At 47.3% G+C, this 27,461-nt stretch overlaps 5 protein-coding genes across 5 annotated transcripts; 1 reads left to right on the forward strand and 4 right to left on the reverse strand.

Moving 5' to 3' along the window:
* Positions 1 to 2,138: 2,138 nt before the first annotated feature.
* Positions 2,139 to 4,976, reverse strand: F4822DRAFT_397692 (serine hydroxymethyltransferase). Its single transcript, XM_051457638.1, has 5 exons — positions 4,426 to 4,976; positions 4,295 to 4,351; positions 4,125 to 4,218; positions 3,932 to 4,069; positions 2,139 to 3,856 (listed from the first exon to the last, which is right to left on the reverse strand). The coding sequence occupies exons 1-5, from the start codon at positions 4,558 to 4,560 to the stop codon at positions 2,715 to 2,717; spliced, it is 1,566 nt and encodes a 521-aa protein (XP_051315047.1). The 5' UTR covers positions 4,561 to 4,976; the 3' UTR covers positions 2,139 to 2,714.
* Positions 4,977 to 5,792: 816 nt separating this feature from the next.
* On the reverse strand, positions 5,793 to 7,124 carry F4822DRAFT_195315 (60S ribosomal protein L19). The gene is made up of 4 exons (XM_051453633.1): positions 6,939 to 7,124; positions 6,420 to 6,689; positions 6,141 to 6,291; positions 5,793 to 6,080 (listed from the first exon to the last, which is right to left on the reverse strand). Coding segments are annotated over exons 1-4 (579 nt in total). The 5' UTR covers positions 6,941 to 7,124; the 3' UTR covers positions 5,793 to 5,924.
* Positions 7,125 to 7,372: 248 nt separating this feature from the next.
* On the reverse strand, positions 7,373 to 15,964 carry F4822DRAFT_397698 (translational activator GCN1). Its single transcript, XM_051457639.1, has 4 exons — positions 15,632 to 15,964; positions 13,456 to 15,542; positions 8,154 to 13,403; positions 7,373 to 8,089 (listed from the first exon to the last, which is right to left on the reverse strand). Exons 1-4 carry the CDS (start codon positions 15,765 to 15,767, stop codon positions 7,535 to 7,537), a joined length of 8,028 nt encoding a protein of 2,675 aa, XP_051315049.1. The 5' UTR covers positions 15,768 to 15,964; the 3' UTR covers positions 7,373 to 7,534.
* Positions 15,965 to 16,296: 332 nt separating this feature from the next.
* On the forward strand, positions 16,297 to 21,447 carry F4822DRAFT_397700 (P-loop containing nucleoside triphosphate hydrolase protein). The gene is made up of 6 exons (XM_051457640.1): positions 16,297 to 17,872; positions 17,923 to 18,490; positions 18,540 to 18,637; positions 18,690 to 20,687; positions 20,744 to 20,819; positions 20,871 to 21,447. The coding sequence occupies exons 1-6, from the start codon at positions 16,401 to 16,403 to the stop codon at positions 21,087 to 21,089; spliced, it is 4,431 nt and encodes a 1,476-aa protein (XP_051315050.1). The 5' UTR covers positions 16,297 to 16,400; the 3' UTR covers positions 21,090 to 21,447.
* A 494-nt stretch (positions 21,448 to 21,941) lies between these two features.
* Positions 21,942 to 25,778, reverse strand: F4822DRAFT_195372 (uncharacterized protein). The gene has a single exon (XM_051453634.1). The coding sequence runs from the start codon at positions 25,648 to 25,650 to the stop codon at positions 22,411 to 22,413; it is 3,240 nt and encodes a 1,079-aa protein (XP_051315051.1). The 5' UTR covers positions 25,651 to 25,778; the 3' UTR covers positions 21,942 to 22,410.
* Between the last annotated feature and the right edge of the window lie 1,683 nt (positions 25,779 to 27,461).

Below are 27,461 nucleotides of genomic sequence, written 5' to 3' on the forward strand. Positions count from 1 at the left end.
GTAGACCACCCCCTCGAAGCCAAGAAAAGCAGGTTACTAAACAAGCAAACCCTTGTTGTGTGGCTGCTGCTTGATGACGACTATGTCACCGTACCGCGCCGTACTGTAGCATGATAAAAACACTTAAGAAACGGAGGTCGGCGCGGTGACATAGGGTATTTGTTTCTATTGGAATTTTTCTATTCTTATTCTCTGGTTCCGATGTTGATGACTACATAAGTAGTGCGACAGGTGGCATTGGATGGATTAATGATTCCTCCATAGATCCGGACGTGAGGGGGTCCCCCTTGTTCCCAGCCCCCTCCCCATGTCCGTAATGTAGGTACCTAACTTGGTGAACAGCCTAGTTATTCATCCAATAATGAAAGCTGAACTCATACGAGGACCCAGAAGTGATCCCCCTTGGCGACTTTTCCATACAAATAGCAACCACCAATAAATACTAATAGATGTCGAAGTCGGGATACCACATAGGTAAAGGATTCGCGGCTATCAAGCAACAATACGGTATTGGACAATACTAATCTACTACGTTGTATAGCGGCGAGCTGATCGTTTCCTGGTGTAATGCCACATGGCGAATCGGTAAGGTATAAGATCTGCAACATCCCCGCCATCTCTCCCCCAACATCTCGTCGATCCATCGTGGAGTTTCCAGAAGAAGTTGCCTTGTAAGTACGTAAGCACACACACATACAACATACAACATCCAACCACATGCTTGCTTTCCTAGCAAGCCTAGGTAGCAAGATAGACGATGTGAAGTCGTTCCCAAAGTCACATTCCGCTCCTCTCAGAAAAACCTTTTTCCGCAGAGCCGCCACCTCCCGCGAATCTGAGCACGGACGAACATTATCTGCCAGTTTATACGATGGCGATCTACCCTGATCTACCCGCTCGGCACGCTGCTCATTTTCTTTTCCTGGGTTCGCCCGTATGTACGTACTTTTGAGTCATCCCCTATTCAGCATGGCTACCTACTTCAATTCGACTACTTCTCTCCTAAGCCGTTCATTCCCCCGCACTCCGTTGATGAGTGAGGGGGATGAATGATTGGGAATGGATACACGGGTTCATAGTTTCGTTTCGGAACCAAGATTTGACAGACGTGGGATGGGTTATTAGGTAGGCAGATGACGACGTAACAGCCGTTGCGACGACAATAACTATGATAAGTGACGAGTGGGATTATACCGGGCAGCTGAACGCGAAAAGGTCTAATTAACCAGATATTATGTTGGTGGTAAGATGCTTACCGGTAGAATCAACAGGAAGTAACCGTAATGAGAAAATACCGTATTCAATAAGTTCTAGAAACATAGCATCAGGTCATTTTTGGTTTTCTTTCGACTTTGATATCCTTGTAGAAATAATGGAATAGATAATTCCATCAGCCATTATAAGCAACCCGGAGACTATAATCTCACTTTTGATTAAGCGACATATTCTAGACTATCTATTTTGTATAGCCATTCCGGTGGTATGCTGATGAACCCCAAGCGACTTACTAACAATAGATACCTCAAAATATTCAGATATTCGACTTTCACTCTGAAATGTCCATCGAGATGCCTAAAAATAAGCCCTAGTACATATTCTCACAGTCACCTTACGTTCTTCATCATCTCTAACCGAGCAAGAACATACCTGCTCACTACTTCAACGAATAGCCATCAAGAACCGACTTTTCTCTCTAATCCCTGCGCTCTACAGAATACAATACCTCGGGTATCACACATTTAGTTTCAACCCCCCTCTTCTCATTCTATACCGCCCGCTCCCGTCCGATCCCCGTGAACCTTCACAGGAGCATGTCTCTGTCACAAATCTAGCAAGCATTGACGTCTTGCACGTAAGTCTATAGATACCTAAGCAAACGAATCGGTCCTCCTATCCCACACCGAACCACGCTACCACAAAGTAAGGGGGTCACGACAGTCTTTCCCTTGCATACCCGCCGCCAGTTCCCATCTGCCTTATCGAGATCGAGCACTATATATCGATCCCCGACACAAGCCCTCTCACAAGCCACATTGACAAATATCTATATCTCGCGTGTTGGTACTTCCACATTACACAGCGACGGTAGCCGTGATGACCTCATCTTTCTTATGCCTTGCCTATCACAAGCAAATTTAATCGTTATGCATTTATTCCTTTTTTGATTCGTTCTTACGAAAAAAGTAAATCCATAGCTACATAGTTACTTGGCGACCTACCTAGGTAAGTTAATTCCCGAAATATACCTTGCCAAGCCAGCACCAGTAGAAAACAATAACCAGATATCCGTCCGTCCTGTCTCGCTGACGTTTCGTACGACGTGCATGCACCGCCCCGAACAAAATACAGACAAGATCTGCAATGTTGAAATGCTTGTTGTTGAAACCGAAATAATGCAAATGAGGCCATCACGAAAAATCATGAGGGTTTCCCGCCTCTATATTTCCTGTATGCGGAACCCATCCGAAAACTCCCCAATGCTACCCTTCTTGCATCCACGCCATTCCATACGTGTTTAGTTGCCCACGTCTCCCGTGTCGCCCACCCACGCCGCCCGCCTTGCTTGTTGACAAGGGGGAAATGCCCAACAGCGGCAAGACGGAGAAGCATTGGACGGACGAGGTACCACACCCACCTCCTTTTCCAGCCCAACCCTCAATATCCCAAGTTGTGCCGCCCCGTCGCGGTCACAACCTCATAAATGCACCTCAACGTCATTGTCGCTCCTCCCAAGGAAGAGGATATGTTCCCACCCAGTCCGAGACCTCAGCGCGTAGCTGCACAATTTCGGAGTCTTCCTCGCCGGTGCCAAGGAAGTCGAAGAAGAATTTGAGCTTGTATTTCTCGCCCTTTTCCTCAGCCGCGCTGCGTGCTGCTTTATCTACTCTTGCCGCGATTGTTACCGCGCGATCGATAATATCGGCAACCCTAACAAAATCGTTTTCGCTAAAGCCGCGTGTCGTCATAGCCGGCGTGCCTATGCGCAGACCACCCGGTATCATTGCGGACTTGTCTCCGGGTACCGTGTTCTTGTTGCTAGCTACTCCAACAAGCTCCAAGACTCGTTCGACTCGAGCGCCGTCGACGCCCTGGGGCTTTAGGTCTACGAGGACTAAGTGGTTATCTGTACCGCCACTCACGAGCTTGTAACCAAGTCCGCCACTGCTCTTGGATTCGCCTAGGCGGTTCGCGAGAGCCTGTGAGTTCACAAGAACTTGCTCTTGATAAGCTCGGAATTCTGGCGTTTGGGCCTGTTTCAGTGCCACAGCTAGTGCCGTGATGGTATGGTTATGAGGGCCACCTTGATGGCCAGGGAAAACCGACTGGTTGATGGGGTTCTCGAGGTTATATAATATCTCTTCCTTCGTCTTAGGGTTGACCTTCCTTACGCCTTTCCTGTAGAAGATCATGGCACCGCGAGGACCGCGCAGACTCTTGTGGCTCGTAGTTGTCACGATATCGGCAAACGCAAAGGGGCCGGGAACGACCTTAGCCGCGATTAAACCCGAGATATGCGCAATGTCGGCGAGTAGGTATGCGTTCACTTTATCGCACGTGGCCTTAATCGCCTTGTAGTCGATGAATCGGCCGTAAGCGCTGGCTCCGGCGACGATAATCTTGGGTCGGTAGGTTTGGGCAAGGTCGTCAAGCTTTTCGTAGTCGATTAAGCCTGTTTCTTCGTTTAGTCGGTAAGGGACTGTTTCGAAGTACTTGGATACGGCTGAGATCTTCTTCGTCGGGGTTTGGTAGCCATGGGAAAGGTGACCTCCATGAGGGAGATCTAATCCCATGAGTCGATCGTGAGTATCTAGTAGGGCGGAATAAACGTATAGGTTTGCGGGAGCACCGGAAAGTGCTATTTATAAACTTGGATTAGCGATGGGCACACCATGGATACACGACTGGCATGGAGTGGCGTGTATAAACATACACTGGACGTTGACTCCCCATTCCTTCTCGTCAAGACCAAACGCCTCCAGTGCTCTCTGTTGACATAATCTTTCGGACTGGTCGATGAATTCGTTGCCTGCGTAGTATCTTGCTCCCGGATAACCCTCTGAGTATTTATCTATGGGCGATGAGTTAGCTCGGACATATTAGTGGTCACTATGATTTATTCGTACTTTGCATTACACTGCCTAGCGCATCGAGAACGGCTTGTGAGGTAAAATTTTCGGAGGGGATCAGGTTAATGAAGTGCTTTTGCCTATTTTTCTCCTGTCGCGACATTGTCGTTAGCACCTAGTTCCCATCACACCTAGCTTGTAGGAATAACGATGGTAGTATTTTATACCTTCTCGATAATGTCAAATACGGCGGGGTCGGCATCGTGAAGATGGGCGGAGAGCAACTATCCAGATGTATTAGTATAACCTTCATCCCGATCTTCTATTCTATTTCTAATTCGACTGGGGTGTCGCATACACGTTGTTGAACATCAGAGGCGACAGAAGATTGCGTCCTTCTCGTCATATATTGAACTGTGGCTGGAGTAGACCATTTCGATAAGGGACGAAGAGCACGCGATGTGCCTCGAAGGGCGGAGAGAGCCATGGTCATGGGTCGTCGTTAATTGGTTCGTATCTTTTGATGTAAATATGAGGATCGTCTTTTCTAATATTGTGGCGCTATAATGTCTGAGATTGATCGCCGTTGGGAAATATTGTACCAGAATGAAAAAATTGCGTCTATATCGCCATAATGGAATTGATTGAGTATTGAATTGAATGAAGTTAAATTGATTAAAAATTCACGGCGACTTTCTTTAGAGACTAAAAGCGAAGTCGGCTCCTCTTGTCGCTTGCACCTTCTTTCTCACCGGCGGAGTATTCTAATAAGAAAGAGCTGGGCACCTCCCCCAAGATAGTGCTATGCTAAATAAAAATCAGCCTATCGTGAGCTCACCATTTCCCAATTGGAAGCTTCGATCTTTCCATTATCCAGGGTTCCCTATCTGCTCCGAAGGCGGGGTGTGTTCGGTCTTGGGGTTCGCCGGCGGGGAATTCTCTTATGTAAGGTACACCTTGATATCCCCAATTCGGTATAACGCCCACGTGATCTTGTTACAATTCCATTTGAAGAGGCTTTGCTCAAACTTTTTTTCTCTTCTTTTTCTTTTCTTTTCTTCTGTATCAACTAAATTGGATGTGATGAGCTCCGCTTCACTTTGGCAAATTCGGATTCCGCTATTTATTCTCATGAGTATCTAGCGGGAGCATGCTGATATGTTCCGGGCGGCACCTCACCACCTTTAACGGGACAATTTGAAGAAATCTGATCCAACTATGTTGATCTTGGCTTTGTTATTTTTGTGTTTGCTTCCAATTGTTTGTACTATATTTTTTAGAGGTCGCCTATTGAGATGTGCATGCTGTAGAACCATCAAGGTAACCTAAATATGATATTTCATAACTAGTCCCCTTTTTGAGTGTCGTGTCTATCGGGTGATGTCTTGTCGTTGGCTAAGGTGGAAGTATTGATATTTAGCAGATGCTCTACACTCGAAGGTCGGAATCCAGCAAGCATAAGATTGCCTTGGCAGGTCGCTAGGTATTTTAGGATCATAATTGGCAAAACAAGCATGTTGGGAAGTACCCAGCCATGTCGGATAGACGTTATCGTGACACTTGCAAATACCATCGAATAAGTTCCTCGACACATATCACAGTCATGAATTAGAAAATAGAAATTCTCAAACGAAGAAAAAAATAGGCGTCAAGTTCATCGATTCCGTTTTCAATGCCATACATGCAAAGCCCGGCGGTGAAAGCACTACGACCGATGGGCGCAAGGAAATAGAGACCCAACCATATACGCCGAATGCAGCCGTCTCAGATTCCTTAAGTAGTCCATATGACGACACCTCTAGCTCTCCTACGTAGCTTGATCGTGCGCATATGCCAACGAATTCCCTAGCCTCCCATTTACGCGGCCTCCTCCTCACCACCTGCCAGAGCATTTCGCTTGGCTGCCTGTCTCTCCAACTTACGCTCACGAGCGGCCTTGTTCTTCTGTCGCTTGGCGTCCATCTCTTCCTGGAGCGCACGCTCACGAGCCTTCTCGGCCTTGGCACGGTGGATCTATAAAAACATATGTTAGAATTATATCACCATGCCGAGATAAATCGAGTCAGAACGTACGTGCTCAACTAGCGCTCGCTTGTGCTTGAAGGCGTTACCCTTGCTAGAGTGGTACAGCTCGTGGTAGAGGTGCTTGTCGATCTTACCGCTGGCACGGTACTTGACTAGGAGACGTCGGAGAACTCGGAGACGTCGCATCCATAGAACTTGTCTATGTGTATAGGTTAGCCATTATGATTGTTCTTCGCCACCAGATTTATATCGCTCTTCCAATCCATATATTCCGTCTCTTCTGCGACTACCGCCTTCGAGATATAGTAAAGATGGGACTAAACATACTGAGGCATACGAGCATCGGCGGTACCCTTTCGCTTACCGAAACCTCGGTGTCGTCCATCCCGTCGGGCGAGGTTTAGCTCACGGGCGCGGGATCGGGAGTGAACGGTGACAGGCTTGCGGATGATAAGACCGTCGCTGACGAGCTTTCGGATGGTCTGTCGGGAGTTGGCGTTGGAGATCTCGTTAACCTCGTTGGGGTCGAGCCAGATCTTGCGCTTTCCGCAGCCTATGACGGAGGCCGCGAGGCGCTTCTGGGTGCGTAGATTGACCCTATAGATGATATAAGTATTAGCGCGGTGCTTATTGATTGATTGGTCGATGATTTGGTATCGTTGCGTATTTTTTGGGGGTGTATATTGAATGTGTGGTGGGTGAATGTGAAGATTTTCGATGATGACGCCCTCTTCGGAAACCTGCGCGAACCGACAAACAATTTGAATCAAATGCGCCGTTAAAAATTAGGGATATGATGATTTCGCTAATTGTATCAGGAATACCAGATTAAATAGATTAACTTACATCTTGAATGTGGATGTTGATGATGGTCAAAATTATTGCTGTGAGGTTAGTAAGAGGGAAGAGGTGTGGTGGGAAGTTGAAAGGTTGAATTGAATTTGGAAGCCCCCTCTCGGATCTTTGATTTTTGCTTAGGTGCACAACTGAGAATTTCTCACTGAGAATTAGGTGAAATTAGGTAAAATTAGGTACGTCCTAAACAAATTTTGTGGACTGCAAAAGGACCCATTTTGCCTTGATAAGCGAGAGGGCAATTGAATCACATGACCTTATCAGTTATGTATGCTCAATGAGGTCAACTATTGTGTATGGTCTGTGCACAAATTGGCCCTACCAGAATGCATTACTCACATTTATCCACTCTCAATCTCAATGAAGCTTCAACCTTTTTTATACCAACACAAGTATTCAGTTCATCATAGCAGCAAGAGACAATGTCTTAGTCCAATATCGTCAGATTTTATTTTTCTCTACCATTCATACATGCAGAACAACCCATGATGCTTCATAACACATTAGATGCGTACTATGTCCATGAGAACCCGAGTAGACTATCATCCCTTACAAATCACTTCCCTCATTCATAAACCCATCCTAACCTAGTCCTGTGAGAAGACACCGTCTCCAATCTCCACAGCACCAACACTCCATATCTCCTTTTCATCCTCAACTTCATCGTTGCTCAGACCCAATCCACCTTGTCCACCCTCTGCCTCTCTTCTTTCCCTTGCTTGGTTACCCAAACGTACAGCCACTCTCTTGAAGTAATCTTGCATGCTTCGTTTGGTGTTTGCTGGAAGATCAGCTCCAGCTCCTCCCATATACTTCTCGAATACCTTGGTGTCTTCATCCACAACACTGAACAGCTCTATAAATGCTGCTTCGGCTGCTAGCTTCACGGGGATAACAGGATCTCGTACTGACGCGAAAACCGGCGGCGCTAATAGCGGAAGGTGAGGTCTGACCATTTCCAGATTGGCTCGAGATACTGTGCGCACAATCACGAGGGCAAGGCGGCGAGAATCAGATGGGTTTCCAGGGCCAATAATAGTAGCGAGGGTTGAGAAGATCGGCTTGGTGGATTCGAACGATTTTGGTGAGTCTGCCAAGAGGTATTTGCCAGTTGCTAGAATACTGTTGTCTGCCACAAAGAGCTACACGTCAAATGTTAGCAAGAAAAAAGGTAAATGATTTAAGAAAAATGACTGGAAAACTTACATTCTTGTTCGACATGCCCTGACAGAGTAAATCAGGCAAGTCTTCGGCTAGTGGGCTCTCTAACAACGTCTGCGGCGATTCCACAAAGACAGCGTTGAGCGCGAGTACTGAAGCATTAGTGAAGTGAGTTGTCGCTACGCGGTTCTTCAATAAGCCGTTGGCGATTTCGGGTGGCACGTTCTTAATCAACGCGCCGAGGAGTTTGGCGTTGGTAACGGTCATCGCAGAATCGGTTGTGTCCGTGTCCATATCAATCAGACTCAAAACCGCCGTCCGCGAGCTCTCACCCATGTTGGATCCTGCCTTACTAATAACCTCATACAACGCCTTCAGCATAGCCGTCTTAACACCCGGATCAGATGTTTTGGAACCAGTAACGAGCTCCGCTATCAACGGATCCACACGGGGAGTGAACTTGATCAGAGTACCCAATGCTTTAGCAGCGCGTGATCGCAGTAGTTCGCTAGAAGTATCCGCTAATGCCCTGGCAAATGTTCGTTGAAGCTGAGGTAAGAAAGGTTTTAGCGCTGTTGGTATCTTCTCGAGTAGGTTATTGAGTGTCAAAAGAATAGCCGCCTTAACATCAGTAGACCGTTCGGATACGACACGGATGAGGGGTCCTGTGATTTGTGTAACAAATGGCTTGAGAGACGCTTCGCTTGTCCTATCCACAATGTCGGATATGGCAAGGGCTGCACTTGTTCGCTGTTCCGCGGTTCCGTTCATGAGACCTTGGAGGAAAATAGGTAGGATAGCATTGATACCCTTTGGAAGCTCGAAACCTGGCAAGTTCGAGCCGGCGGTACCGACTTGTAGTAGTGTTTGCCTGGTTGATGGTACTAGAGCCTCCATCTCTTCCTTCTTGAGTCCCTTGGTGAATTCACTAAGCGCGGTCCATGCTGCCTTAACGACTTCCTTATCTCGATCATCGAATGAAATCAGGAGAGCGCGGATAATATCTTGGTTGTATCGCGAATAATCCACCGTGGAGTTGGCGAAGAAATTGGCAAGTCGGGACGCCGTTACGGCACGCTTGTGGTGATCATCGTTCTTGACTAATTGTAGCAAGACATTCATGACGGTATTCAGGCCGTCATACTCGTCTATCGACTGGATGACCGTGTCAAAGGAGGCCTCAAGGTCGGCCCGGAGTTCTTCGTCCTTGGCATGTACAATGTTATCCATGAGGGAGTTGATGATGTTGGGTAGACGTCTGTTCATAGCAGTACCTGCTACCCGTGATAAAGATGCCAATGCCCTGGCATTGAAGGCGCTAATAGGAGGAGCTATTAAGGTAGGGATGAGGTTTGGTAGGATAATGTTGGATCTGGTAGTCTCGGTGAGGAGAGTCAGAAGAGCAGACAAGGCATTATCCGCTTCGTCTTCGGAACGTAACAGGTTAAGGAGGAATGGAAGTACTTGATCGACGGCGCGTTTGCCGATGATCTGTTGTAATGAGTCGAATGCTTCAGCAGCAGCTTCTCTGACATCCTCGTCAGAATCTGTGAGAGCCGTCCGTACAACGGAGATGAGTGTCTTCTCGTGGTCTTCAAGAGCTTCTTCGGAAGCGGATGAAATAAGTTCCTTCAAGGCAAGACAGATTCCTTGTCTAGCGTTCGTATCTGTCGAAGTCTGGAGGCCTTCTTCGAGAGTCGGGAGCAGACTCGATAAGACGCCATCACCAGCCTTTCGGATTAGTTCGCCTAGGGCATTGCTAGCAATCACCTTGTGCTCCATATTCTCGCTACCCAAACGACGGATGATGAGTTGTGTGAGAGTAGGTGTAAGCTCCTTCAGAGTTCTCGGTGTAGCGACCAAGGCCTTCCATACGCTTACCGCAGCCGCACGAACGGCACTAGCAGTATCGCAGCGGCAGATGTACAGAGCAGAGAGAATCTTGTTACGCTTCTCTTCTCCAAGCACTTCACGAAGTGATGCGCCTGCCTCCTTGGCGATCTCCTCCTCATCTTCTGCATCTGCCTTCCCGCTGATACCAGTAAGATTAAAGAGGAGATCGCCAACAAGCTCGACGGAACTCAATCTAATCCTGTAGCTATCATCTGCCAAACCGCGCTCTAGTTCTGGTAACAAGAGATCTACAGCTCGAGCAGCGAAGTTCTTGACCAAAAGTCGACCAGCTCGCAGGGCCGTCTCGCGAATAGACTCAATATCATCTGCAAGACCCGCAAGGATAGGGGGGATGATCTTGCCGAGATAGTTGGCGAAACTGTTTCCGAAGCAGACGGGTAAGAAGATGAATAGAGACATGAAGCCCTCCCTGACGGCGGCTTTGGACGACTCCACGTTTTGTAATATTGTGGGTAAAGTCTCTTCCAATCTTGTAGTACCCAGTCCTGCCAAGACCTCGCTGAGAGCTTGTGCGGAACCAAGACGGTCTCCAGCACCTGTATCTGATTTGAGGGTTTGCATGAGTCCGGGGATAAGATCTGGTAGAGCATCTTCGCCAAGCTTCTCGACCAAAGAACCCAGCGCACGGGATGCTGTCGCTCGTGTCGTTGGGACCGGATCGACAGCTGCCACTTTCAACCCAGAAACAAGTACCGGTAGATGCGCGATCAGATCCCTTCGCTCGGTCAAGTGGGCAAGACTTCCTATGACTTGAGACGCCTTGCGCTTTGTATTGGATCGATCTCCCAAGCCGCGCTGGAGGATTCTAGTAACGAGAGCTAGCGAGGGAGCATCAAGGTAGTGAACGAATTGCACCTTGATCAGCGCATCCAAGGCATCGTCAGTGTACTTAGTAGGGTCGCTCAATGCCTTAAGTAGGATGTCTACCAGGCTCTTCACCTCGGGGTTCTCGATTACTTCACCGAAACGCTTCAAACTCTTGTTGGCCCCAGCTCGAACCTCCTTGTGGCTATCGTTCAGCACACCGGTAAGGGGCGGTATAATATCGGGAAGACTCTGTGCGAGTTGTTGGGGATCCAAATACGCCATGGCACCAAGAAGGTCGCAGGCACCACGTTTGCTGCGCCATTGGTCGTCATCAAGACCGTTGAGAAGAGTTGGTAAGATTTGTTTGACACCATATGAACTGAGCTTCGCGAAACACGCCTTAGCCGCCGCCAAGCATCCATCTCTGACATCTGCATTGCTATCGCCAAAACCAGCTAGAAGCTGAGGGACAATTTGGATGACGTATGGTTCAAACAGACGACCGAGTATGGTGGCAAGAAGTTCGAATGCAAGGAACGCACCCTCGCGCTGCTGAGGCTCTTTCTTGTTTTCAGTGGCGCTCTTCAGCGTAATAAGGATACGGTACTCTCGTAACACTGAGATACCTCTCCCTTGAACCAAGCCAGCCAACCCATACGCGGCACCCCGTTTCTCGGCATATTTCTTAGAATTTAGAAGGGTATCAAGTATTTGATCAAAATACTTGGACGACTTGTCGCCACAGGTCCGTACTAAAGGTGGTAGGCATTCTGCTACTGCGTATTGCACAGCTTCGGATGGTGTGCTTAGAGTAGCGAGTAGTCTGCCTATGACAACAGGGATCTTTGCATCTCCAGGTTTTAAATGTCTAGCGAGGGCACCGTACATCACGATGACGGCTTCATTAACGCGGTCTGCGGCTTCCGAGCCCTTGTCAGGGGCGGCCAAGGTACGCTCAAACGTTTTCATTAGTTTATCCACGAGAGCTCTGCCATGGAGATCAACCGCCACCAGCGCCGCTTCGAGCATCTCACTGCGCACGGTTGCATTTTGATCACCTAAAGGCCCGCCTTCAATTAGGAAATTGAAGAAATCATCAATCTGAGATTTCTGTAGGATAGCAGCAAGTTCTCTGAAAGCCGCCGCGAAACCATGTCTTGCCTCCCAAGGATCGGATAAATCGGTCTTCTTCGGCATGCCATACTCGTCGAGCTGGGGAGTTCGGGGTTTGGCAAACTCCGCATACGAAGTTCGGAGTTTTCCTAGCACGTTTTCGACTGTTGCTGGGTACGCTTTGCACGCTTCAGCTAAAGAACGTGCTGCTGCCCTCCTCAATTGCGCGTCTTTACTTTCAAGGTAAGGAAGCAGCTTGAATGGAACGTCTTTAGAAAGCTCAAATCCACTCTCCTCCCAAATCTCGTGTCCAAGGTCAACATTTTCGGGGATATCGTCATGGCACGCAATCCAAATTTCTTCCGAAAAGTCAAGATCACTCATATCCACTTCGGCGCTGATCGATTGCAATACCGTCTCACGAACCGAGGCTTGAGGGACAATTGCACCTTTTGCAAGGACCGCAATCTCGTTGGGGCTAATATTTGGAGCAACGCAACGGACCATGTCAGAGAAACAATCCTTAATAATCTTGTAGTGTTGGTTATATTTCTGTATTGAGGCAGTCAGTATAGCAAGGAGATCAGCTCGTGGAATAGTTTCGTCGGCACAAATATGAGTGTGGAAGTTGAGGAACTCGATCGCCAATACCAATTGGGCGTCTCTCTCATCGGTGCCGGCTCCGATACCACCTGTCCGTAGTATCACGAAAATTAAAGATAGCATGTAAATGACAGACACAGCGTCGAATGGGCGCTGCTCGCCAGCGAAGCGAAGACGATATAGAACTCTGGTTACGAGCTCTTCTAGCCCTTCTTCGGTCAGGTTTTCCGGGAGAGAACTAATTTCAAGAGCACGCAATGTCGCGATACCAATGAATGGCCGGATAGCTCCGAGCCTAGTAGTAACACGATCAGAGCATGCTAGGTAAGCCGTAGGTCCGGCATCGCCGGTGATGAGGCCCGCGCCAGCTTCCAAAGCTGCTAGCAGCGCGCTCATCGAGGGGCCAATCCATAGGTTTGGCTCTGTTGGTGGACTATTGACGAGGCTCTTGATAATACCGAAACCACGGATAAGCCGTGATTCCAATTGTTGGATAGATCGCCGGATTTCAGACTCTTTCTTGAGTTGAGCATTCACCTTAGCCTGTTCATCGGCGGTAAGTTTTCTTTGCTGTCCCTTTTTCTGTGCTAATTGACTTCGAAGCTCTTCTTCCCATTTCAGAGTATCATAATCTTTGGTGTTCTTGTCTGGGAGTGTTTGCTTCTTTGCGAGAACATCAATAAAGGCTGTCCCCTCTGGTGTCCGGAAAATCGCTGCTTCGACAGGACCGACTTCCTTGAGTTCTTCCGTCGCTAAGTCCGCTCGGATGAGTTCGATGATCTTCGGAGTTACAGTGTCCGGTGCCACAAAAGCAAGATCCGCCGCTGCGTTACAAGCAGCAATTTTGATTACTTTCGACTAGAAGCCAATTAGTTATAAACATTGACGCAAATATAACATTCACTCTTACCTTCTGGTCGAAACTTGTCTTATCGACCACTTGTTGTATCAATTCTTGTTCGTATCTTTGGGCTAGGCTCCCAGGATCTAATCCGACCTTGAGGCAGAGGTCTATCCAACTTGCCCGTGGTACTAAATCATTTCGAGCGATAACTAGCAGTGAGCACATCTGCTTCGCAAGCTCCTCCTGAGATTTCTCAGCACCCAATTCCTTGAATTCATCGCTGGTTAAGCAGATTGATCGGAGGATGAGATGTAAATGGGCGTTTTCAAATTTGGCGGTTGCTGCTATGCTATCCTTATCTTCTGTGTGCGAGGATTCGATCCACCGCCACAATCCATCGATAGCAACTCCGGAGGCAAAAGTCGGATCTCGAACATAAAGTTTTGAAATAGTCTCGCCAGTTTCCTTGCGAACCTGAGGGGGGACTGTAGTAGAAGATATAAGATAAATGAAGCCTTGAAACCAGACCACTTGCACATTCCTAGGGGCTTTTGACACATCGCCATAGGTGGCCGTAAGCGCTCGCAGAAACCATCTAGTATCATCTTCTGTGGTGAGTCGGCTGTATACACGGTGATTGAGCAGAAATGAAGGTTTCGGGTCAGCCACAAGACACTCTTTTGAGACAGAAGTCTTTCTGAGAACCATCTTAACAGCAGCACTGTCGACCTTAGATAGAACTTGTAATGACAGGGCGGCAAAGACATAAGCGCCTACGATCAAACCACCTTGGGCGGCAGCCGAAGGATTCTTAATAATTTCAGCCCAGGTATCAGCCAGAGGCCCTGCGATAGCCTCGGCTACCTTGGTTGCATTTGCTGGGATAGAATGAGCATCTTCAGTAAAAGGGGTAAATATCTCCCCAACTCGAAGCAGCCATAGCCTTCGTGAAGGTATCTTCTTATCTCCAAGGCCCTTGACGAACGCGTCAATTGCGGGTTTTGGCAAGTCGGCGCCATCCTTCAGTAAATATGAAACAGCTCGACTTATGACAGCTATTTCAGCTCCAAGAGCCCCTTCGTTTCCTTCTTTAGTTGCAACCGGCGGAAGACCGGTAGCAACCTTTGATGCTATCGAATTGGAAAAGGGCACGTGCTCCAGCATTTGTGAATGAAGAATACGTTGGTCTGCAGAAGCCAACTTCCCAGACTTGAGAGGGTTGAGGACCTCCTCGGCAATTTGGTCTGTCAGTTTCGCGTCGTGGCTGCGGGCCACCGTCTCCTTAAAAGCAGCTAAAACGCCCTCTCGAATAGTGGCGTTGCTGGACTTGGCATTCGATAATAAGGGCTTCAGAAGTCGCCCATTCAAGATCAGGGAAAGATCTATTTTTTCCGGAAGTGCACGAACCAACAGTGCTACTAGGTCTAGAACTACTTCGGGGGCTCGCAGGAGACCTTTTTCGATAGGTGGTATAATGTCTTTATCAAGATCGTCCAGAGTAACAAAATCGGAGAAGAAATCCCGGAGGCCGGTCGCAATATGAGCTGGTACGGGTGTACGAGATCCTACAATTTCCCTAGTGAAAAAGGTGAAGTATTCCGACTTCTTGCTGGCCAAGATGGCCTTAGCTTGTTCGTGGCGAGAACAGACCCCAGCAATAACACCGAGGAGAATAGCATTCTTCGCGGTCGGCTGGGCCCCCTTAACAGTAAGAGCTTGTACTGCATCCTGGATAGCTTTTTCTCTTAGACCACTGCGCCAGAAAGCTGCGCGCAAACCGCGACGTGTAACCACTAAGGCCGATTGTGCGACACTCGGTCTAGTTGTGGATTGTAGACATTTTTCGAGAACCGCGGCGTCGGCATGTATGATTTCGAGCCCAAATTTGTCCCACAATGGTCTTCCGGCTAGGTTTTGTAAAATAATAGAGCACCACTCGACCAAAACGAATGCATTCTTCGCAGCTATTCCAGGCTTCTGAGATTCCTGTCGCAAGGAAGAAATAAACGGCGTCAGGATCTTGGCATCGTCGGTCGCAGCGAAGATGGAGCTAAGACAAGACTCAACAGCCCTCCTAGAGGGACGATCATCGTATAAACGGTGGGTATCAAATAGTAATTGTAAAAGTTTTGGTATTGAAGACTGATCGATAGCTATTTTACCAATACAAACGTTAGTATACATGTGATAATTATGAGAAATGCGCTCGAAATAGCTATATAGTAAAATTGGTATGCCTCACTCTTGTCTTTTAATTTCTCCTCGACCGCCCGTAGTTGAGATATTCGTGTTTTGGTAGAAGAAGAATAGAGAGCGGGCTTGGCTGAAGCAAAATCGATGCCACCGTGCGAGGCACCATTCGTAGCCGCTTCAGTCATTTTGGCGGACCGAAGGAAGATCTACTGACATGATAAAGAATGAATTAAACTTCTTTGTGTGTATCCCCTTTTTTGTATAGTACAGGGGGTAAATCAAGGGTGGAGTTTTTATGTACGTCTTTTTGGCAGTTCGTGATAATCGTTGTCGTTTGTTTGGCAAAGTGGGTTGAAAATATTGGTGGGAGTGCCAGGTTGCCTTATCTTATCAGTTCAGTTAGACACGACTTCACTGACGGGCGCACCTTCAGCTTTTACAGCTTACATCTACCCCGCTCTACCCGCTGTAGCTTCCCAATTTTCACCGGCGAGTGAGTCAATTCACCACCTTGCAGCACTCCTAGTCCCTGTAACTACCAAATTGACGGCGTATCTAGGTACCCTAAGCAAGCACGTTCTAGGGGATAGCACCCCGCCTTCCCGTCGCCGCCTCACCCGCCTAGCCGCTAAGCCCTTTCCCCACAGCTCGGGCGACACACCCACTAACGATGATTGTCACACCTGAATTTTAGAGCTCTTCGTTTACCAGTAACAACTTTTTTTTTCTCTTTCGAAATTTTGTGGTCTTTTGCGGCGTTTTCGGTTGAGGAGAAGTTGTGGTGTCTCTTGTTCCTTATTTACTAAATTACAATCACAATGGGGGCGAAGAAAAAGAAATCGAAGCCAACAGCTAACCCAGCTCGTGGTTTTGCTACGACTTCGATTGCCTCGAAACCGAGAGCTGAAATAGCCAACGAACCGGCGCAAACCGCTACAGAGGGAGGGAAGCTCGATGCCCCTCCAAAATCGTCATCTCGCGATCCTAATGCCCCACCATCGAATCCTAACCTCGACAACACACCCAATAATTCAGAAAAGAAAGAAACATTAAGTCCAGAAGAATTCGAGAGACAGCTTGAAGAGTCTGAGTTACAGCTTCTAGTCGAGAAACATGCACAGAAAGTTAAGAGGGATGCTCAACGTCAAAAAACAAGACTTGAGACCGATCGCCGATTACTTCGTGGACAAGCAGAATCCCTGAACATAAGAAAATGGTTACCACAGGAGCTCATGGACCATATTTTAGATTTAATCCAATCTGAGAATCGATTCGGTGCAACGTCCCTCAACTCAGATGGCATCTCTAGTAACGGCAAATTACCCCCTGAGGAAGATTTGGTGGTACGATTATGGACGCTACAACTTACTCTAACTGGCGCCGGCTTCTCTGAAGATAGGGTCAAGGCTGTGCTACGATATACGTTGGACATCGCTGCTAGCATTAGTGGTGCAAACAAGGATGCCATATGGGGATTGGAAGAAGCTCTGGATTGGCTTGCCCGTGAATGCACCAAAGATGAACTCCACGAGTACGAGTACAAAGGTAGGACAACAAAATCACAAACAGATACACCATTGGACAGTCCTTTACCCTCGGGAGCGAACACACCTCTTCTATTAGCAGTCAATGCTTCACAGAAACCAAAGAATACCTCTACAAACCCGAAAAATACCTCCAAGAAAGTCGCTGTCGTCTGTCATGAAGATATTGAACCAGATGATTTAATCCCGGCTTACCTAGAAACAAAGGCCAAGCTGTTCCAATTACAACGACCTAAACAGGATAATAAGAAAGGCAAATCGGCAAAGAATTCTGCGCATGGAGCAAGGCATATTTCCCTAGATGCATCAGGAGATGATCTAGAGGAGGCCAAGCTGCTTGCGAAGATTGACAAGATTGAACAGGATGTACTGTTCGATAAATTTGACGCGGAACAGAAATGGCGAGCCGATCGAATAGAGCTAGAGAAGGAATTTTCAGCCAAAAGGAAAGCTGAGGAAGAAGCAAAGGAGAAAAGCGATGCAGCTCAGGGAGCGGGATCGGACGACGATGAAGTAACAAGGGAAGCAGAAAGGATCGCTACAGAGATATTACAACAAGACGACGCCGAGGACGACCAGGCTCTCTCTGATCTCTTTGCGAGCCTTCCCGTCCAAGAAACAGACGCAACCGGCAAGACAAATACCGTGATCAATGGAGCAGATGGTGTGAAAACTGTTATTCGCGACTTTGGAAAATTGTCCGGTATCAATCCAACCCGAACACTCGAAGAAACTTGCCGATCGAGGTATTTAACGTGGCTCTTCTTTACTTAATACGTACTAAATTTCATTTCAGGGATACATCCGTCAAGATCATATATAAACTCGTATCTGAGAATCCATTTTCCAACCGCCACTTAGTATCCATTCAATGGTCCAAAGCACAGGAGCTTATACCTGTCCCTAATATACCAGATATCGAAAGTGCAATATCACCACAGCAATTTGTGTTCCAGATGAGTTCAATTGCAACCCCTGACTCAAAACAGTCTGAGGCGTACATCGCTACTTTAGCATTATTCGTCATATTTGGGTCTACGAAGGAAGAAAAAGCATCCTTGAGATTGCCCCCAGCGTGGAGGGACTTTTGGACCGAGCTAGTAGAACAAAAGAAGAACCAGACAGATGCTGCAGACCGAGCAGAAATAAAGGATTTACGCGAGATGGTTCGACAGAAGCACGATCAAGAACTTGAGGATGGTATAGTTCTTCAGGGCGCTTTCAAAGGTCGCGGTTCACAACGTAACGCCAACGAGACCGGTGATGATTCCGGAGCAGAGAGAAGCACCCATACATTAAATCCGGAATATTACCAAAGCATATGGGCTCATAAATCTAGCACACCTAGATTTCAAGCCATGCTAGTCAGTATCCCAAATATTCCACTTAACATAGCAGCTAACATAATCCTAGCAATCCCGAATGCAACTCCCAATGTGGCATTTTAGGGACCAAGTACTCAGTGCTGTTGAACGAGAGCAAGTCGTCATAGTTTGCGGAGAGACAGGATGGTAAGTCGAAATACAGGAAATGTTCTTCTTTTTAGCTAATCAATCATTACAGCGGTAAGAGTACACAGGTACCGTCGTTCCTTTTAGAGCACCAATTATCCCAGGGCCGACCATGCAAGATATACTGCACGGAACCTAGGAGGATTTCTGCTATCTCGTTAGCTCGCCGAGTTAGTGAAGAACTTGGTGAAGGACGAGGTGACCTTGGAACGCCGAGATCCCTCGTAGGGTATTCAATCCGCCTCGAGGCTAACACGTCCAAAGAGACTCGACTTGTTTACGCCACTACAGGTATTGTGATGAGGATGCTTGAGGGATCAAATGAGCTTCGTGAGATTACTCATCTTGTGCTCGACGAAGTCCACGAGCGCTCAATTGATTCTGATTTCTTACTTATCGTACTGAAGAAATTACTCGTCCGTAGGAAAGACCTCAAGGTAATACTCATGTCTGCGACCGTCGATGCAGAGAGATTTTCCAATTATCTGGGACGCGCTCCTGTCCTCAACGTCCCCGGCCGTACATTCCCAGTACAGGTTAAATATCTCGAGGATGCCCTAGAGGTCACCGGCTATACACCTAATCAATTGAACCAAGAGAAGATGACAGATCTAGACGACGATCCACCAGAAGGCGATATCGTTGACATCAACTCAATACCAAATGCCGCTAGGGAGTTAAAACACTATTCGGCAAGAACCAGGAATACATTGTCACAACTTGATGAATATCAAATCGAGTACGATCTAATAGTACGATTAATCGGGCATATAGCTGTCGACCCGGCTTATGTAAATTACAGCAAGGCCATCTTAGTGTTCCTCCCTGGTATCGCGGAAATTCGAAATCTGAACGATTTCCTACTTGGAGAACCATTCTTTCAGAGAAACTGGGAGGTATACCCTCTACACTCTACTATTGCCACCGAAGACCAGGAGCGAGCTTTCCTTGTCCCACCAGAAGGGGTAAGGAAGATTGTGTTAGCGACGAATATCGCGGAGACGGGTATCACTATTCCAGATGTGACATGCGTCATTGATACCGGGAAGCATCGTGAAATGAGGTTCGACGAGAGGAGGCAGTTATCACGCCTTATCGACACATTTATTTCAAGAGCAAACGCCAAACAGAGACGCGGTCGAGCAGGACGTGTTCAAGAGGGGCTTTGTTTCCACATGTTTACCAAATATCGCCATGACTATTTAATGAGCGACCAACAAACACCCGAGATGTTGCGTCTATCGCTACAAGATCTAGCAATTCGCGTTAAGATTTGCAAGATTGGCGGTATCGAGGAGACATTAGGAGAAGCGCTCGATGCTCCTTCAGCGAAGAATATTCGCAGAGCTATCGATGCTCTCGTGGATGTGCGAGCTCTTACGAATACCGAAGAATTGACACCGCTAGGCCACCAATTGGCTAGGCTACCTCTAGATGTGTTCCTCGGCAAACTTATCCTTCAAGGCACGATTTTTAAGTGTCTTGATATGGCCATTACCGTAGCCGCTATTTTATCATCCAAGTCACCATTTACGGCGCCATTTGGCCAAAGGGCGCAGGCAGACCAGGCACGAAAAGCATTCAGAAGAGGAGATTCCGATCTACTCACCGTGTACAACGCTTACCAGGGCTGGAAGAAAGTGTGCCGAGATTCAAACAACGACTTCCAATACTGCAAAAAGAACTTTTTGTCGCCACAAACCCTTTCGAACATCGAAGACCTTAAAGGTCAATTGTTAGTATCTCTTGCAGATTCAGGGTTTCTGCAACTTACCGATGAGGAACGACGTACACTGAACCGTCTCCGTTACTCTAGTCGAAGACGCCAATTCTACGAACTTCCCCAACGCGTTAACACGAATAGTGACAACGATGTTATCGCGGCATCAATGATCGCTTGGAGCTTTTATCCAAAACTATTGGTGCGTGAGGGCAAAGGGTGGCGTAACGTGGGTAACAACCAGAGTATTAGCCTTCACCCTACGAGTGTCAATAAGGGACACATGGAACTTAAGTGGCTGTCATATTATCATATTATGCAGTCAAAACAGTAAGTTATTGAAAATACGGACGTGATTATACATAACAAAGCTAATAAGATATCAGGTTCCTTAACGCCCACGAGACAACAGCCGTCGAAAACTTTGCCATCGCCTTACTTTGTGGCGACGTACGCATTGACGTATGTAATCATCTTCTCCTTATACCTCCCCCTAATACTAACAAAAAATAGATGTACGCAGGCGTAATAGTCCTGGACGGCAACCGCGCGCGTTTCAGCGCACCCGACTGGAAGTCGTTACTCGCAATTAAAGCGTTACGAACACGTCTCCGCGACTTAATGACACGATCATTCCGTAACCCAGGAAAACTACCCACGGCGCAGCAAGAGAGATGGCTCGATGCCTGGCAGCGCGTTTTCGCTCAAGACTTCAGCGGGAACAAGACGTAGGACGCTGTTGCCGTAGCGGCGTGCGGATCCTATCCTAGGACACTGGATTTTGTTCGTATTAGAGGGAAGTAAAATACCTACCCAGGTATTTAGTTGGTACACAAGAGAGGAGGTACCTCAGAAAAATCTTGCTTGTAGGAGGGAATCAGCTGCTAAGGAACTTGGCTTTTTTTTCTCGTTTGATGGTTTGGAAGAGGGAGGTATGCATGTTGCATAAATATTGTGTGTGGATGGACACAGATACCCAGGTGGCAACTATCGTAGCATAGGATCGTACCATATCGCCTTGCATCTTCGGACGGATAGGCAAAGTCAAAGTCGGATAAATAAGAAGATACATGTTGAAGTATATTCGCATCTGTGCCGTCTTACCGTCTCCCATTTACTATGATGTGAACGAATACTTTCCCAACCTCCTTGTGCTACCAGCTCAACAAAAAATCCGATTATATAATGAAGATTACGATGGCGGCGAGATTAGTAAGATAATATCTACGCCATCGACGTAATACAGCGAAACAAAAAGCAACACATCAATTCCACATCACAATCAACAACTTCGAGGTCTTCATGTTTCAATCATTTCGAAAAATAAACTGACTAATGCATTTCGATTCAGCCTGCCGGCCTACGTGGTACATCGACTCTAATCTACCCAAGTACCAACTCGTCCACCCAACGCAATAACATGCATGGTAAACGAGTAGTAGGCAGATTTGAATGCTATTTTAAAAATAAGAGCAAGTTAGGTAACCAAGCACTTATTAGATTTAAGAGTTAGAGACAGATACTTGTTTGTAGGGACAAAAATGATTTTCTCGAAAAATACCCTTCCCCTTTGACCGAAAAAGTTCCCTTCCTTTCTTTTCGTCCTCCTTTCCATGATGATGATGATGATGATGATGGCGATTGGGGGGGTTCATTCAATCCCCGAGAAAAAACCGAACCGGACCGAAACCGAGAACCGATGATGATGCAATGAAGAGAGAAAGAAGAAAAAAAAATGTCATGCCTATGCCAATGGTATCGAACTTTCGTGCTTCCTTTTTTTATTGAAAGAATCTTTCTTCTTCTAGAATCTGAACTGTTTTGCTCACTTTTTCTCTCGCACACACGCACGCACACTGAATAGGTAATTAAGTAAAGTAATCGTAATGCCAGGGGTATCAAGGAAGGAATCTGAACTCGATCGACCATCGTAACTCGATCACCCACGCCCAAAATATGCTCCCGTATCCACCTCACCACTCCGTTTTTCTCGTATGTATGTGGTATGCATCATGTACGAAGTAATGCTCATGTGAACCCCTTAATCGTATATTCAATTTCGTCCCGTCCCATTAACCTGGTGGTTGGCGGTACTTTCGCCATTTCCGGGGTTAAGAAATAGGGCTTTGAAATCGGCGTTACTCTTTGGTTTCACAGCAGCCCCAGTGCCGTTGGTTTCCGAGGTATGGTGATTATTCTTGCTAGCATCTTTCTTCGGCGCAACAAATCCTAGTCCTCGCTTTGGTCCTCGGCCAGCCACAGGTCTTCGGATGTTTTGAGGAGGCGGCATGAATCTACCCTCCTTCGAACCTCCCTTGTGGTTAGCAGCCTTCCTTTTGCCCGTAATTATTTTGTCCTCCCTCTTTTCACTTCTTTCCTGAAGGAGATCTCGCACAGTGCCAGTGCGAACTTTTCGGCCTGGTACAATCTCGTACCCCTCCAAGCCTAGTGCGGCTCGTCCAACGGTCGCGGCATCAGCGAACTCGATGATGGCACCTTGGTGATCAGGTCGCAAAATAAGTTTTACAATAGGGCCGTGCTTCTCGACGATTGCTCGGACGCGAGCATCGTTGACAGTGTCCGGGACGTTCATAATGGCTATTGTGCGTTCCTGAATTTCCTTCGATGTTGGTTTTTGAAATCCATTATGGAATTCGCCATTACCGTCCGTCATCGCCACATCGCCGTCTCCACTAGGGGCGGGTGACGCAGAAGGTCGGTCGCCTCTACTTACGGCAGAGGGCTTGAAGTTAGTCTCTTTACTGAGGTCGACTAGAAGGATCTGCGACTTGAATTTGGTCTTGTCAAGTTGTAGAGCACTCTCGGCATCCTCTTTCGTCTCGAACACGATGTAAGCAGTACCAACATTCTTACCACCAGTATTTCTAACGATACGCACGGTAGAAACTTTGCCGTACTTGCTAAAGACATCCTTAAGATCATCTTCATTCGCGGAAGAGTCGACGTTTTTGACTCGGACTTCTCGGCTTTCTGCAACAGCCCCTTCGCGATCCTTCTTGTGGGTAGGGTTCGAATACTTAGATTGTAATTTGAACTTGCCCTCGATAAGCTGCCCGTCTAACTGTGTCGCCTTATAAGCGGAATCCTGATCCCTAAATGAGACATAGCAGAAACGACGATGTGTGTTGAACTTGAGAGATGGAAAGCGAACGGCGAAGACATCGCCGCAATCCTTGAAAAGACTGCGGATATACGTTTCGTCTGCAGTAGGCGGGTAATTAGATACGAAGAGAGTCAAGCCCGTACCAGGTTTGACGGTGATCTGATGTTGACCGAAATACTTCTGATCTCGCAAGAGGGCGGATTGAACATCCTCCGTAGACCTGAATTCGATCAAAGCAGTGCTAGACTCGCCGTCTGGTTCTTTACGCAAGTCTAAATTATTGATATGTCCATACTCCCTGAAGTACTTGCGAATAGCCGTCTGTGTCACATCTACAGGTAGATTTGTAACTATAACAGAAGTATTTTCTCGGTCGCGCTTAAGTTTCTGCTCATTAGCTAGACGATCGGCACCGTCGGCCTCTAGACTCTTGACGCGCTTGCTCACACCCTGGTATGTGTCGTCCGGTGTGAATTCTCGTTTCCTCTTGGAGCCGGATGGTGATCCTGGTACCACACCATTCTCCGTGGCCGGATCGTGGGTCACGTGCTGCTGTGCTTGTTGCATCTGGGCTTGGTAAGCGGCCTGTTCTCGTTCGCGACGTTTAGCAACCTCCTGTCGAGCTGTATGAACCATATCAAGAGCGTGATGAAGAGTCTCGGGGGACTCGTAATCATTACAATGTTGCAGATAGACTTCCATGATTCGTTCAGGCCAGTCCAGAGTCGGTCGCGCAATAGCACGCTGGAGAATGGTAGTAGCGAGACCAGGAACTCGCCTAATCTTAGTACCGCCTACTGGGGTGGCTGGAGTAGGACTCCGAGGTTTTGGCTTAGAAGCATATATCATCATCTCCCATAGATAGTAGTTGAGCCAGAAGTCATAGCTATCAGCCGTTAGAGATTGGTCGGCCATGTTATCCCAATGTTCTCGCGCATCATCAATTTCACCTTTCACCTCGGTGAGGAATTGGATGAGAATGCGCTGAAGCCTGTAGTTGGGGTCGCCTCGATAAGCATCCTTGTAAAGGCGTCTACCCCAGAGGTCAACATCCTCCAATGCAGCCAATAAACCAACTTCGGCAACATCAGCTGCATCTTCGGGTGCATTAGGATCCATTGCTGTCCGCTTCAGGAAGCCACACCAAGCCGTGTACATATCTAAAACACCAGCCATGCCATTTTTATCAAGAGCTTTTGTATTTGTGGCGGCATGCTTGATCGACTCGACACTATGGAACGACCAACCTGCCTCCTCGGCTGTTAGGATGTATCGGGACCAAAGAGGGCCAGACCATGGACAGTGAGAAGTGGCTCGCTGGTAAAAGTCAGGTAGGTTGGGTATGGGCAATGGGAGTTGGAACGTCCTAGCGTGGTGTTGTAATGCTGACAGGTAAATGGCAGCATCACTCCAGACCTCGTCATCAAAGGCAGATATGCCACAGAGCGCTCGCGCGAATAATCCAAGGCAAAGAGACACAGATAATATAGGATTTCTGAACTTCTTTTTTATCTGTGCTATCTCCCAGCCCAGATAGTCCTTCATGGTTGCTTTGTGTGCCTCATCATCTCCTGATTTGATGGCCCTGTTCAATTTTAGCTCGTATGGTTCCCTCGCCTCGTATGCGGCCTTTGCTTCCTGTGCACTGGCGGTCATTTCCTTGAATTCGGTCTCATAGGCAGCATTGTTGTACGTGCTTAAGAAGCTCGAGAACATCTGCGACGTATCATCCCAGGTAGCATGGGGAACTTGAAGTCGGTCGCGGAAGAGATGCGATATGCGCTTAACGCCGACGGGAGTCCTGGTTCTGGCTAATTGTTCAAGTTCGATGGAAACCCAGCGATTCCAAAACTCGTGACTATCATTGATGCGATACTTTATGGCCTCGTAACCCTGACTCCAGAGACTCAGAGCTGAATCGAAGGAAAAATGCTTACGACCACGTTGTTGTTCCTCCTCGGACCATCCAGCCTCACTCGACTGACAATCGGTAAAAAGCGACCAGAACCATTCGCAATATGCCAACCAAATCTTTAAGCTTCCAGGTTCGGCGGCGACAGCATTCTTGAAGAGCTCGACGACATTGAGACGCGCCTCGAGATCGTTGGCATGTCGGCTTTCCTCGTCAACGTAAGCTAACCAACTATCCTCACCCACAGGGTTCGCCATTTTGTCCTTGTTTCGCGCAAAGACAGGCCGGGCGGCTTCATGTGTTTCGCGGACGACAGGTACGGGATTCGGATCGTGTTGGGCCGTGGTTGATTCGGTGGTTGAATTGCGTTGGTGGATATGCGCCCACTTTCACTCTGTCCAGTATGGTATTGTTCTTTTCTCCTCTCTAGCACCGTCTCTTCTTTCTTCCACTCTCCGCAAACAACAAAGCTGTCCACTTGTTCGATATGCGCCCGGTTCAGTTAAAAAAAAAATGTGGACTAGAAACTCGAGGATTACGATTGGTCGGATGCAAACACGATCGGCCAAGATGGGTTTAGGACTAATACGTAACGTATCGTGCTGGAGTTACGTGTGTGTGAGTTGTAATATGCGGTGCGTATGTGGCCAGGCCGTTTGTATGGATTGGATTGTATGGGTTATTTGAGATGGGAAGGGATGTACTGTATGTACTGAGTATGGGGAGATGCGCGTGCGTGCGTTTCGTGCGTTCGTGCCTAGACGGGTAGGTAATTGTGTATGTACTTGTTGTTCAATTTGCCTAACCAAACGGGAATCTGTAGGCAAAAATGAATGTCCCAGGTAATTGCAAAAGGGTTAAGAAAAACAAACGACAGTAAAAAAATGATCAACACGCGACGGAGAATTTTTAGTTAGGCAGATGGATGCCACGGCTGGGTCTCGAATCTGTGATCGGCGACTCTTTCTCGGTATTGGGGATAAAGAGAACGGCGGGTTAATTAAATTTGATGACTTTTTTTTTATTCATTGAAACATCGCCGATGGACAACAGCTTCTCTTCTTTTTCCCTTTTTCCTCTCTCTCCTGTAATGTATTTGCGTTTCTTCTTTTTGTTGATCATTTATCCTCATAATCTCATTAGAGGGTCATATTGAAAAAAAAAGACGAAAGGAAAGATATGGCGGGATGTTGCGAAATGGTTGAGAAGAAAAAAAAAAGTTAAGGTGAAGTTTATGATTGTTCAAGTCCGTAAAACTCCACCTTGCACTTTCCCATGTCTCTTCTTTGGGTAGGTACATGTAGGTACAAGGCAGGTGCAAGTATCTTAATCTGTCTTAGTGGGAGATCGTTTGATTAACTTTAGGGACTACCTGAACTATAATTCCATTCAAGACCAACCTAACCATGCTGTTCCTGAAAATTTCAACAGTATAAAGACCCCTTTGAGTTGATTATCGCGTGATTTACATCCATGATCCCATGTTGCCATGTTCCGTGTAGATCTCCCCGCGACTGAATCGATCCTATTCTTTGTTTTCAAACAGTACATAGGTACTTGTCTTTATGTTTATCAGATTATAGAAGTCTTGGAAAAGTGAAGGTGTCCAGTAGGTACTTTCCCTCGGCGATTTCGGCATTGCGTATGAAGCTACCACCTTGGCTTAGTGGAGGTGATGTACATCGCATTTGTGTGTACTCTTTTTAAGTTGATGCAGTGTGAAAGTTACTTACAAACAGACACACCAAAGTATAGACTTGTACTTATAGCTAGATTCTACTAGTTCGAGTACTATACCGCGTACAGCTAAATGAAGTGACACGACAGACAGGGCCAAGGAAAGGGCCTGGCTGTACCCGAGGTTCTATTTAGGGTTCTAGGCCATCCCAAATACCCCAAATAGATGAAAGCTGCAGCTGCCAACCGAATCATCGTGACGATGCGGGCAATGCGACACCCCCAATGTCGTCATTTGTCTTACAGCGGCCCCGTCCTGTGGCCCCCTTGCCGGTCCCCTTGTGGCTTTCTTCTTGGCTAACCTGTAGACAATTCGCGGTGGTTACGAAGT

This window comes from Hypoxylon trugodes (assembly GCF_022578975.1).
Source record: "Hypoxylon trugodes strain CBS 135444 unplaced genomic scaffold F4822scaffold_4, whole genome shotgun sequence".
In the NCBI taxonomy this organism is placed as follows: Eukaryota; Fungi; Ascomycota; class Sordariomycetes; order Xylariales; family Hypoxylaceae; genus Hypoxylon; species Hypoxylon trugodes.

Bases quoted from the DNA above. Each gene is read 5' to 3' on its own strand.
- F4822DRAFT_397692 (XM_051457638.1), bottom strand. From the start codon at position 4,560: ATGACCATGGCTCTCTCCGCCCTTCGAGGCACATCGCGTGCTCTTCGT. The intron at 4,352-4,425 runs GTATGCGACACC...ACATCTGGATAG, and splicing joins CCTCTGATGTTCAACAACGT to TTGCTCTCCGCCCATCTTCA. The intron at 3,857-3,931 runs GTATGTTTATAC...GTTTATAAATAG, and splicing joins ATGGGGAGTCAACGTCCAGT to CACTTTCCGGTGCTCCCGCA.
- F4822DRAFT_195315 (XM_051453633.1), bottom strand. The intron at 6,292-6,419 runs GTATGTTTAGTC...CTATACACATAG, and splicing joins GCCGATGCTCGTATGCCTCA to ACAAGTTCTATGGATGCGAC. The intron at 6,081-6,140 runs GTACGTTCTGAC...ATGTTTTTATAG, and splicing joins AGCGAGCGCTAGTTGAGCAC to ATCCACCGTGCCAAGGCCGA.
- F4822DRAFT_397698 (XM_051457639.1), bottom strand. From the start codon at position 15,767: ATGACTGAAGCGGCTACGAATGGTGCCTCGCACGGTGGCATCGATTTT. The intron at 15,543-15,631 runs GTGAGGCATACC...TTGGTAAAATAG, and splicing joins GGAGAAATTAAAAGACAAGA to CTATCGATCAGTCTTCAATA. The intron at 8,090-8,153 runs GTAAGTTTTCCA...TTTGACGTGTAG, and splicing joins AGGGCATGTCGAACAAGAAT to CTCTTTGTGGCAGACAACAG.
- F4822DRAFT_397700 (XM_051457640.1), top strand. From the start codon at position 16,401: ATGGGGGCGAAGAAAAAGAAATCGAAGCCAACAGCTAACCCAGCTCGT. The intron at 18,638-18,689 runs GTAAGTCGAAAT...CAATCATTACAG, and splicing joins GTTTGCGGAGAGACAGGATG to CGGTAAGAGTACACAGGTAC. The intron at 20,820-20,870 runs GTATGTAATCAT...AACAAAAAATAG, and splicing joins GTGGCGACGTACGCATTGAC to ATGTACGCAGGCGTAATAGT.
- F4822DRAFT_195372 (XM_051453634.1), bottom strand. From the start codon at position 25,650: ATGGCGAACCCTGTGGGTGAGGATAGTTGGTTAGCTTACGTTGACGAG.